This window comes from Coregonus clupeaformis, chromosome 34, assembly GCF_020615455.1.
Source record: "Coregonus clupeaformis isolate EN_2021a chromosome 34, ASM2061545v1, whole genome shotgun sequence".
Taxonomy (NCBI): domain Eukaryota; kingdom Metazoa; phylum Chordata; class Actinopteri; order Salmoniformes; family Salmonidae; genus Coregonus; species Coregonus clupeaformis.
In genome coordinates this window covers 5,872,243-5,884,529 of record NC_059225.1, presented here as the reverse complement: position 1 = coordinate 5,884,529, position 12,287 = coordinate 5,872,243, and the positions used below count along the sequence as shown (strand labels likewise).

The following is a 12,287-nucleotide window of genomic DNA, read 5'->3' as shown; positions in this document are numbered from 1 at the left end:
ACACTTCAACTGTGAGAGACGGAAATCCAGAAAATCACATTGTATGCTTTTTAAGTAATTCATTGGCATTTTATTGCATGACATAAGTATTTGATCACCTACCAACCAGTAAGAATTCCGGCTCTCACAGACCTGTTCGTTTTTCTTTAAGAAGCCCTCCTGTTCTCTACTCATTACCTGTATTAACTGCACTTGTTTGAACTCGTTACCTGTATAAAAGACACCTGTCCACACACTCAATCAAACAGACTCCAACCTCTCCACAATGGCCAAGACCAGAGAGCTGTGTAAGGGACATCAGGGATAAAATTGTAGACCTGCACAAGGCTGGGATGGGCTACAGGACAATAGGCAAGCAGCTTGGTGAGAAGGCAACAACTGTTGGCGCAATTATTAGAAAATTGAAGAAGTTCAAGATGACGGTCAATCACCCTCGGTCTGGGGCTCCATGCAAGAACTCACCTTGTGGGGCATCAATGATCATGAGGAAGGTGAGGGATCAGCCCAGAACTACACGGCAGGACCTGGTCAATGACCTGAAGAGAGCTGGGACCACAGTCTCAAAGAAAACCATTAGTAACACACTACGCCGTCATGGATTAAAATCCTGCAGCGCACGCAAGGTCCCCCTGCTCAAGCCAGCGCATGTCCAGGCCCGTCTGAAGTTTGCCAATGACCATCTGGATGATCCAGAGGAGGAATGGGAGAAGGTCATGTGGTCTGATGAGACAAAAATCGAGCTTTTTGGTCTAAACTCCACTTGCCGTGTTTGGAGGAAGAAGATGGATGAGAACAACCCCAAGAACACCATCCCAACCGTGAAGCATGGAGGTGGAAACATCATTCTTTGGGGATGCTTTTCTGCAAAGGGGACAGGACGACTGCACCGTATTGAGGGGAGGATGGATGGGGCCATGTATCACGAGATCTTGGCCAACAACCTCCTTCCCTCAGTAAGAGCATTGAAGATGGGTTGTGGCTGGGTCTTCCAGCATGACAACGACCCGAAACACACAGGCAGGGCAAATAAGGAGTGGCTCCGTAAGAAGCATCTCAAGGTCCTGGAGTGGCCTAGCCAGTCTCCAGACCTGAACCCAATAGAAAATCTTTGGAGGGAGCTGAAAGTCTGTATTGCCCAGCGACAGCCCCGAAACCTGAAGGATCTGGAGAAGGTCTGTATGGAGGAGTGGGCCAAAATCCCTGCTGCAGTGTGTGCAAACCTGGTCAAAACCTACAGGAAATGTATGATCTCTGTAATTGCAAACAATGGTTTCTGTGCCAAATATTAAGTTCTGCTTTTCTGATGTATCAAATACTTATGTCATGCAATAAAATGCAAATGAATTACTTAAAAATCATACAATGTGATTTTCTGGATTTTTGTTTTAGATTCCGTCTCTCACAGTTGAAGTGTACCTATGATAAAATTACAGACCTCTACATGCTTTGTAAGTAGGAAAACCTGCAAAATTGGCAGTGTATCAAATACTTGTTCTCCCCACTGTATGTGCTTTCTTGAGCAGGGGGACCTTGCGGGCGCTGCAGGATTTCAGTCCTTCACGGCGTAGTGTGTTACCAATTGTTTTCTTGGTGACTATGGTCCCAGCTGCCTTGAGATCATTGACAAGATCCTCCCGTGTAGTTCTGGGCTGATTCCTCACCGTTCTCATTATCATTGCAACTCCACGAGGTGAGATCTTGCATGGAGCCCCAGGCCGAGGGAGATTGACAGTTATTTTGTGTTTCTTCCATTTGCGAATAATCGCACAAACTGTTGTCACCTTCTCACCAAGCTGCTTGGCGATGGTCTTGTAGCCCATTCCAGCCTTGTGTAGGTCTACAATCTTGTCCCTGACATCCTTGGAGAGCTCTTTGGTCTTGGCCATGGTGGAGAGTTTGGAATCTTATTGATTGATTGCTTCTGTGGACAGGTGTCTTTTATACAGGTAACAAGCTGAGCTTAGGAGCACTCCCTTTAAAAGTGTGCTCCTAATCTCAGCTCGTTACCTGTATAAAAAACACCTGGGAGCCAGAAATCTTTCTGATTGAGAGGGGGTCAAATACTTATTTCCCTCATTAAAATGCAAATCAAAATAATTTTTGACATGCGTTTTTCTGGATTTTTTTGTTGTTATTCTGTCTCTCACTGTTCAAATAAACCTACCATTAAAATTATAGACTGATCATTTATTTGTCAGTGGGCAAACGTACAAAATCAGCAGGGGATCAAATACTTTCTTCCCACACTGTCGGAGTGGTTAAAACATGCTAATAACGGTCCTTTGAGTATATCAAGAAAGGTTTGGTATACCTCGACTGGTATGCCATCCAACTCTGGAGTTTTCCCGGACTTAAAGTCTTTAATTGCGTCCAGAAGTTGCTCCTCTGTAATTTCAAGTTTTCTGTAAGGCTGTTAATTTTACATTATCAATAGAAAAAAAATCTCTACAATTTGCTGGAGGATGGAGGCGACTGAAATGAAAACATATGCTTAAAGTACTTTGTTTCCTCCTTCAAAATATAATTTGGTGAATCATGGGTGTCTCCATCATTTGTAACCAGTTTCAGTAAATTATTTTGGTAGCATTCCTATATTGAAGATAAAAAAAGAATTTGGTGCATTTTTCACCATATTCCATCCAGTTTGCTTTATTTTTATAATATATTACACTTGATCTTTCTTGAATAAGTTTCTCCATTTCTTTTTGTTTTTCCTCTAATTTATTCTGGGTCTCTATGTTAGTTTTTATTGCAATCTATCTGTTCTGTTAGACCTTCTATTTCCTTTGTTAGTATGGACTCTTTTGACCTAAATTGCTTTTGTTTTCGAGATGAGTACTGAATTGCATGGCTTCTAAAGGCACATTTAAAGGTGTCCCATACAATAAGCGGATTTGCTGTACCTATGTTATGTCGGAAAAAGTCAGTTATAAATTCCTCTGGCCTAGTTATGAACAAGTTATCATCCAATAGGCTTTGATTAAATTTCCAATATCCTCGCCCACGTGGAAATTCAGTAAGAGTAATGTATATGCCAATTATATGATGGTCCGAGCGCATTCTGTCCCCTATCAACACTTTTTAAACTTTTGGTGCCAACGAGAATGACATAAGAAAGAAATCAAGACGACTAGCTTGACTGAGTCTCTGCCATGTATATCTCACTAGATCAGGATATTTAAGCCTCCATATATCTACTAGTTCTAATGTATCCATGACATTCACGAATTCCTTAAGAGCATGAGGGTGATTGTTCGTAGTGTGATTTCCTTTACGGTCCATTGAGCTATTTAAAATGGTATTATAATCTCCCACCATAATAAGAGAGTCTTGAGTTGCTTGCAGGGTCTATAATTTATTATATATATTTTCAAAGAAGTGTGGATCATCATTATTTGGTCCGTAAAGGTTAATGAGCCATATCTGTTTATGGTCCAATAACATATTTAAAATAATCCATCTACCTTGCGTATCTGTTTGGACAATTTGCACATTCAGATCGAAATTACTGTTAATTAATATCATCACCCCTTTTGAGTTTCTTAGCCCATGGGAGAAGTATATTTCAAATCTATTTGTCATTATATATGTTTGTAAATGTACCAATAATAAAGGCCATAGTGATTGAGTGCCAATATAGCTATACCATGATATTTGCATTGTTACTAAATAACCCTCCAATTGTTCTCCACTAATTCCCCCGCTTAAACCCCACCCCGTCCCAAGTTGGGCCGTCATCCCAGTGATCAGCATACCACCCCCGTCCCCCCGGATCCCTATGCCCCCTTGGGGCCAGGACCCATCCTTCGAAAACAGCACATAGTGCCACCCACAAAACAGAAGCAGGTCAACCACCAAAAGCATTTCCAATGCTCTCACCTCGATATATTTATATAGCCATTTAAAAAATATCTATTCAAATATCTTGCATATCTTATTTTCCATCATTATCATTTACTATGCATAATAATTTCGGCAGTTCATGTGTAGGATTTTAACCTATAACCCGAATTGCCATTGTATTACATTACATTTTTAACAAGCAACTACCATTTCAGCAAACAACCACTGCGATCCAACCCTCCCACCCGCAACGGATGCTGGACACAAACTCACACACACACATACACGCATACACGCATACATGCTCACACACTAAACCCCTCCCCTTCCCCACAACCAACCATAAGATCCGATGCTCAATGGCTGATACATCCCAGAGCCCAACTCAAGAAAGGACCTGATTTACGAATGCACATACAGTTACAGACGTTTGAGAAAGCATACTAGATTGAGCAAAAGTGGACAACAATGTGAGATTTGATTAATCTATTTAATCTGTGTCAAGTCCTAGGTGATGGAGATCAGATCCACCCTCTTCACCTGAGACACAAACACTCTGGTCCCATTTGGTAACCATTTTCCCAAGCATCTCCATGCAGTCATACCTTTTGATTATTTTGTGCCACTTGGGCCACAATAGTAAGCCCCCTCTCTGATTGTCCGAGTGTGACCCCCTCCCCATGGGTTACTGCAGCCAGTGTTGCCAGCACTGCCACTACCTGGGTGGGGGTACCCCACCGGAATCCCCACCGGCTAGGTACAAGGTCGTCAAGGTTCTCATTAGCAGCTTTGAGAATTTCCTTGTATATTATGCTCCCCCATCGGGGGCTCTGGCTTTGTAGGACCAACCCTGCCAGGCAGGCTCAGAATCTTGAGGGTGCGGTGCTGCTCAAGTAGGCCTCTGACCGCATTTATTTCTCTGTTTAGGCTCCATACTCACAGCAGGTCCATAAAACAGATGGGAACTTCTCTTTGGTGTATGGGTCGCTCAGGTGGGTGTCCAGGATATAGGGTTGGGGATCGTTCCATCATGATAGGACAATAAAAAAATAGATTAGATAGTATACTATATTTAAAAATGTATATCCCTCATCTACACAAAATTGAAAGCTCTCCTCACAACCCCTGCTCATAGACACCCGTTGGCTCTGGGATATGAAACCATTTCTCCTCTCACTCACTTAACGCCGCACTTTTCCAAACACAAAAACGCACACCACATGGCTGATTGCGGAGGAAATGGGCCGAGCGCGCAAACGCACGCATCCCACACCTGCGGCAAGGGGGAAAGGACGCCAGGGAGAACACAGGACCAGCCACAACAACCGTCCGCCAAAACAACAATTGCCTGCCAAAAATGCAATGTTCTAATTAGTTGTATTTGAAGATGTATTATTCTGCTTGTTATCTTTTCTTGTTATATCATCTTATCCTTTTATAAAATACTATACATACTATAAATGTTCTTTTAATATTACAATCCCTATCATGGCTAGTATTGGGTGTTCCATTATTCGACTCCTCTATTAGAACTTTCAGAATAGCCATGGAGTAGTCTTTGTGTCTCTGAACATTTGGTTGTCAATATAAAGTTTATCGACAACAAGTGCAACATGTTTCCGTTTTAATCTATTTTCCTTGAAGATTGGGTACAGAACTTTGCGCCTTTCTGCAATCTCCCTCGGGAACTGATCATTCATGCCTATTTTCATGCTAGCAAGTCTTTTACCTAAGCTTTTAACCATTGCTTTATCCTTAAAAAAAAGCAAATTTGGCAACGATTGGGCGCTCATATCTCTGTCCTCTTTGTTCGAGTTGGATTTTATCGACAGCCTCGAGTGGGATTTGAAGCGCTGTATGAAGGAAATCCTTCATAATATTCTCGGTTATTTCTCCCTCCTTTTCCTGAATACCCGTAAGTACTAGATTTTCTCTCATCGATCTAGTTTGGATGTCTAGTAAGGCTTCTCTCAGAAGGTTGTTCTCCTTTTTAAGTTCCCTAACGTCCGTTTCCATCTTAGTGACTGTCACTTTTAATTTTTTGGTTTCTTTCTCCATTATCGCAGCTTTTTCGTCACTCATTTCAAGACTCGCTTTCAACTCTTTTACGTCCTTACTGACCAATTCTAGTATTCCCAGTTTGTCATTTATCGACTTCAACAGGTCGCTTTCCACACTTACCAGACCCAGTGGTGAAAAGCATATATCATCTGTATCAGTCGACGAGTCGCGTTTTATCTTGGAGATTGATTCTCCTCGTTTATCTTCCGCCATGTTTGGGTGTTGCGTGTTGTTATAATATTTGTTGATATATTTCTCTAGCCTTATGATTTGTTTTGTGTTATTATCCAGATTTGAATTTTATTAACTGCGAATATATGAAATGCTAATATTTAGTCTAATTTACTGATTTTGAATATTATGTTTTTATCTTGAGGTGGTTTGTACCACTGTCTATTCAATACGCCATTCAATACGCTATTCTCTGATGGTTGTGTGACCCTGATTTAGCCCACTGCAGTAAAAGGTTAATTCACAATCATTTTTAATTGGCTTTTCACAGTTCAATGGGCATTTCACAATTCACTGCAGAGTACACTACACTGTTTTGTAACTTATTCTACCAGAATATGACATTAGCATCCCACTTTACTGACCTGTCAAAGTACTGACTTGTCAAATGGTTTCAAGCATTGCTCTCAGCTGTTCTTACATGTATCCCTCACAGGCTGTTCCAAAAGAAGAAGAAGGACTGAAGGACACTGAAAGGAAGGTTCTAAGTCCATCTCTATGTGCGGAGGATCCCGAAGGAACCACCTGGTAGAGGAGAATATGATACTGTTAAGCAGTGAAGACTCTCTCTCCCCCTTCGATGTACTACCAACAGAATGAAGCAAAACTGAAAGATATGTGTTCTGAAATGTAAACAATGGTGCTTGTGACGAGAGATTGGAGGCTAGCACTGAAGCCCATCCTTTTGACTTATATTTTGTTTGTGTTCATTTTAAGTGGTCCTCTAACAGTTGAAAGTTGTGACCATCCTCAATGTTCCTTCTTGTCATTTGTGATAGTTTATTTATTTCTGTTATCTGTTTTGAATTAATTTCACTTGTTTACTGACTTTCGTTTTGCTATCGCTTTATACAGTGATGTTCTATTGTTTCTGCTGTTGGTGCTTGTGTCTGTGTGTGAATGAACATTGCTTTTTTGTGTCAAACTTGTCCTGCTTTGGATAAATGTGAACTATTTTTTACCTTATATATTGCAGCGAGAAAATATTTTGTATGGAAACTTGTAGATTTAGCAATAACACTCTTTAGTTGGTTTTACATTTCACATAAACATAATGATTAGAAGTATAGAGTATATGGGAAAAATGCAAAAGTTAACAATGTAATACTAAGTAAACTGTATCTTATGCACTGTGTGTCATAAGGCAGCTTCTGCCATTCAAATCGAATGGCTGTTAAGAGGGGTATATAAAGTGGATGAATGCATTAATATACAGAGAATTTTATTCATACAGTTGAATAGGCAAGTACAATTATCGTGCAATATCATAATTTGACTTTCAGCTCTCAAGTCAGCTATTTAATGATTGTTAGTCATCTACTCCCATCAAAGAAATGTATACAGAGAGTATATAGAGTAATCATATATAATAAAATCGACATATGAATATAATTTTAACATTTCCTATATAATTTATTTGAGGACAAATAGAATATCAAACACATATATATATATATATGTGACCTGGGGGGTTAAGCATATGGTACAATTGTCTTTATTTTTAAATCAATCTATTTGATTGTTTATAATCTGAGTTTTGCATAAAGTAATGTTTCATGGAAGTATGTGTGTGTTTGTTAACATGCAGAATATTATTTAAAATATTTAATTGTATAAGACCTATTGCCCAGTGTATCATTCTTACCGGAATAGCATGGTTAATGGACTCATTCTCCTGGATCTGCGTCGTCACCTTGACATTTTGACAATCATTGTGAGTATGAGACTGTGGAATGTTCTAGTCGTCTTATCAATAAGGGACCTCTGTTTTAAACTCTCTCTTTCAACCCTCTACCAATAGTATGATGTAGTATTCTCATGACAAGTAACCATATTTAAGTATAACAAGTTGCACTGTGGATTCATTGAACGCTATTAGAAAACCAGTTGATGATTGACACTGATCAAAAGTAGTCTTGTATCTGTAGCACTGTCAGACAAACATTACGTTGGATGGTTTTCCTGGTAGCAAACTCTAGTATGTATTTTCTATATAGGCCTAGTTCCTTTGTGGGTGGTGGGTATTGAAGTAGTGCAAGATCATTTCACATCCATACTGTGTGCAATGTGCATCTTGATAGTCCAACCAGACGGGGCTGTGAACGTGTTTTGTCCCTCAACCTTTGAGCAGTTCATCTGGCCTTCGACAGATCCCTTTTGTACATTTACTTATTCTCTTTCTTATTGACGACTTGCATTTTTTTAGGCTGGACGTATTGTACTTCCTGATTCGATGTACTGTACTTCCTGATTCGACGTACTGTACTTCCTGACTGAATGTACTGTACTTCCTGATTGTACTGGGAAAAAAAGACAACACCAGGTGATATGCAATTGTTATACATATTATATTTGTATAAATAAATATATGTGCGTGTGTACAATGACAACCTCATTGACCCCGAAGTGCTTCTTCTTCTACTGTGTCTATTGTGCTTGTCTGAAATGTGGGGTAAGGGGAAGCAGGCTACAACCAGCTCCTGACCCCTGTCTGTTTGAGCTGTGAACAGGAGTTACAGGGCAGCAGTGTAGCACTCTTCCAAAGCAATTAAGGTCTATCAGTGAGGGGTCATTGGTTCTGACACTGCCTTCCACTGACAGGTAATGAGATGAAGTGCCTGTTGTTGACGCTTTTTACATTATAATAAGAACGTAAGCATCTGAATATAAACTCAATCGCCAATGGCACGTCAATACAGAAAGCAGACACTGAAACTAATGCCGGAGCTCAGCGGTCCTTGTAAAACGGCGGAAGTAAACTCAAGCTGAGGCAGTGGATTTGCTGGCACCAGCTATACTGACTATATAGAACATAGTGTGTGGCCTCCCGAGTGGCGCAGCGGTCTAAGGCACTGCATCGCAGTGCTAGAGGCGTCACTACAGACCCGGGTTCCATAGGGCAGCACACAATTGGCCAAGCGTTGTCTGGGTTAGGGGAGGGTTTGGCCGGGGGGCTTTACTTGGCTCATCGTGCTCTAGCGACTCCTTGTGGCGGCCGGGCGCCTGTAGGCTGACCTCGGTCGTCAGGTGAACGGTGTTTCCTCCAACACATTGGTGCTGCTGGCTTCCGGGTTAAGCGGGTGGGTGTTAAGAAGCGCGATTAGGCGGGTCACTTGACCTTCTTCTCCCGAGCCCATTGGGGAGTTGCAGCGATGAGACAAGATCGAAAAAGGGGGTAAAATACCATTAAAAAAAATATATATATATAGAACATAATGTGTATAGGCCTACTATTGTGTTTGTCAAAGGGAACATGCATTTTTTACACCACTAGACAAATCAGGCTGTGTGTGCTATTATAAACTGGATGGTTCGAGCCCTGAATGCTGATTGGTTGACAGCCTTGGTATTTCAGACCGTATACCACGATTATGACAAAACATGTATTTTTACTGCTCTAATTACGTTGGTAACCAGTTTATAATAGCAATAAGGCACCTCGGGGGTTTGTGATATATGGCCAATATACCACGGCTAAGGACTGTATCCAGGCACTCCGCGTTGCGTCATGCTAAGAACAGCCCTTAGCCGTGGTATATTGACCATATACCACACCTCCTGGTGCCTTATTGCTTAATTATACTTTCCTCAGATAGAATCAAAGGAATATTTCCATCAAGAATGTCTAATTCATAAACAGTGACTCATCCTTGTAATCCATCTATCTATTTAATCACCTCTTTTCTCATTCCACGGCGCTAATGAACTGAGTAGTGAGGATGGAAACGCAAACTCGTAATTAGGCTTCACTGATGAAAGATCAGTGAAATATGTTCATATTTGTCATTCTTATTCTGTAAAATGAATATACCTCAGCTTTAATTATTCAATCAGTAGGCTACACACTACAGAGCCCTTCATATAGGATAGAGGGCTTGTGTTGGAGAATGCACAAGCTACAGAGACTGTGCCATGTCGTGGTTACTGACATTTGAGCCCTCAGGAATGACATTGCATTATATTCATCTAATCTCATCTTTGTGGACATATGAATCCTGGCTACAAGTAATTTTCATTATCATAACCTTTAAATTAATCAGATTGATCTGATGAGTCTAATGCAGATTAAGAACAGCATAGCTGCCATTGTAGTCACTGTATAACACTGTAATGAGTTCACACTTATATGGCTGGTGTGAATTGATTGATGTGTATCTATGTAATACTGGAACACAACACTTTCTTTATAGCCAGGTGAAATCACATCCTCTCTGTCTCCGTGACAACATACTTCCAGATGCAGGGGTGGGGGGGATGTCAGACTTTACTCTGTAGGGTGGGTGCATTGCATGCATGCATGTGATGTGATACCCTGTTGGTCTGCCTTGGCAACCTAGAGGCAGAAAACGCTGCTTTTGTACCAAAGACATTTGGAGGTACACTCTAAAAATAAAAGGTTCCTGGAGTATCCTTTATGGGTTCTTCAAAGTGAAACCGTTGGGGAACCCCCTATAAGTTCTTCAAATAACCCTTTAAAAGGGTTCTTCAAAGAACCCCTTTTAATGAATCCTCAAAGAACCTTTTGAATAACCTTTTGGGGTTCATTTTTGAACTACCCCGCCTCCCCTGTTATTATTATTATTAATGATAATAATATGCATAACAATAACAACAATAACAAAATATTTTAGTTCTCAGTGTTTATTATGATTTTAGTGGCAAAGCAGAATAAAAAAAATCAAAATATGAGGTAAACTCCCAGCAGAGCCCCAAGTCCAATGAGTATATCCTCTGGCGTGTTGATGTTAATGTGTTGATGTTCTCCGTATCCATAGCCAGAATGATTTTGCAGTGCATGGTGATCGAACAGGTTTCCTGTTATATTAATCAGAGGTGTAGGGAGGGTGAAGTCTGTGAATCAAAAAAAGAGTAATTATACAGATGATTAACAAAACATGCACACGACAGTATTCATACCTTGATTCTTGTGGTGAATGTGAATGAAAAGAACGGTATTGATAATGGTTTTTATACACATATCTTGTCCATAATGTAGAGGCCTATGGGATTTTCATTGAAGAGGTAAGGGAGGAGGATGGTACATGTGATCTGCATAACATACCAATACCAATTGACATACCTTTGTATGCCTCCTCACAGACACAAAAGTCATCTGCACCCAATACAGCTAGCCTTCAACATATTCTTATAGCATACATATTCTTACTTCTTTGTTGATTGATATCCATTGAATTGTGTCAATTTTCTGTTTTAGAAAGATTTGCACAAATATGAAAAGACAGATGGTATCATCATGAAACAATATCAATTTAGATCATACAAGGGACAACCCTTACCTTAAATTGAGGAGGTCTTTACATTTTTCAGTTAAGGGCCTGCACCTGCTGTCCTTTCAAATTCAAATCCAAATGTTTCAGTTGGGCAGTTAGGTTCCAACAAGAACCACCACCAACTAAGGAGGTTCCTCGATGAACCCCACCTCCTATGGGGTTCTTGAAATAACTTTTTATAATAGAATCACCACTCTCGACGGGTCTGACCTAGAGTATGTGGACAACTACAAATACCTAGGTGTCTGGTTAGACTGTAAACTCTCCTTCCAGACTCACATTAAGAATCTCCAATCCAAAGTTAAATCTAGAATCGGCTTCCTATTTCGCAACAAAGCCTCCTTCACTCATGCTGCCAAACATGCCCTCGTAAAACTGACTATCCTACCGATCCTTGACTTCGGCGATGTCATTTACAAAATAGCCTCCAACACTCTACTCAGCAAATTGGATGTAGTCTATCACAGTGCCATCAGTTTTGTCTCCAAAGCCCCATACGCTACCCACCACTGTGACCTGTACGCTCTTGTTGGCTGGTCCTCACTACATGTTCGTCGTCAAACCCACTGGCTCCAGGCCATCTATAAATCACTGCTAGGCAAATCCCCGCCTTATCTTAGCTCATTGGTCACCATAGCAGCACCCACCCGTAGTCTGCGCTCCAGCAGGTATATCTCACTGGTCATTCCCAAAGCCAACACCTCCTTTGGCCGCCATTCCTTCCAGTTCTCTGCTGCCAATGACTGGAACGAATTGCAAAAATCTCTGAAGCTGGAGACTCTTATCTCCCTCACTAACTTTAAGCATCAGTTGTCAGAGCACCTTACCGATCACTGCACATGTACACAGCCCATCTGAAAT

The 12,287-nt window shown here is 40.8% G+C and overlaps 1 protein-coding gene across 3 annotated transcripts in view; it reads left to right on the top strand.

Annotated features, from left to right (window-relative positions):
* LOC121579060 (protein lin-7 homolog A) overlaps positions 1 to 12,287 on the top strand; it is a 44,827-nt gene that overhangs the window by 29,126 nt on the left and 3,414 nt on the right. For 2 of the 3 annotated variants that reach the window (XM_045210386.1, XM_045210387.1), the window contains exon 6: positions 6,572 to 8,530. The exons of the other annotated variant lie outside the window; for it this stretch is intronic. In XM_045210386.1, coding sequence (XP_045066321.1) covers positions 6,572 to 6,599 — 28 coding nt within the window. In that variant the 3' untranslated portion in view covers positions 6,600 to 8,530. Of the gene's footprint in view, positions 1 to 6,571; positions 8,531 to 12,287 lie in introns of those variants that run through there. 3 annotated transcript variants of the gene reach the window in all.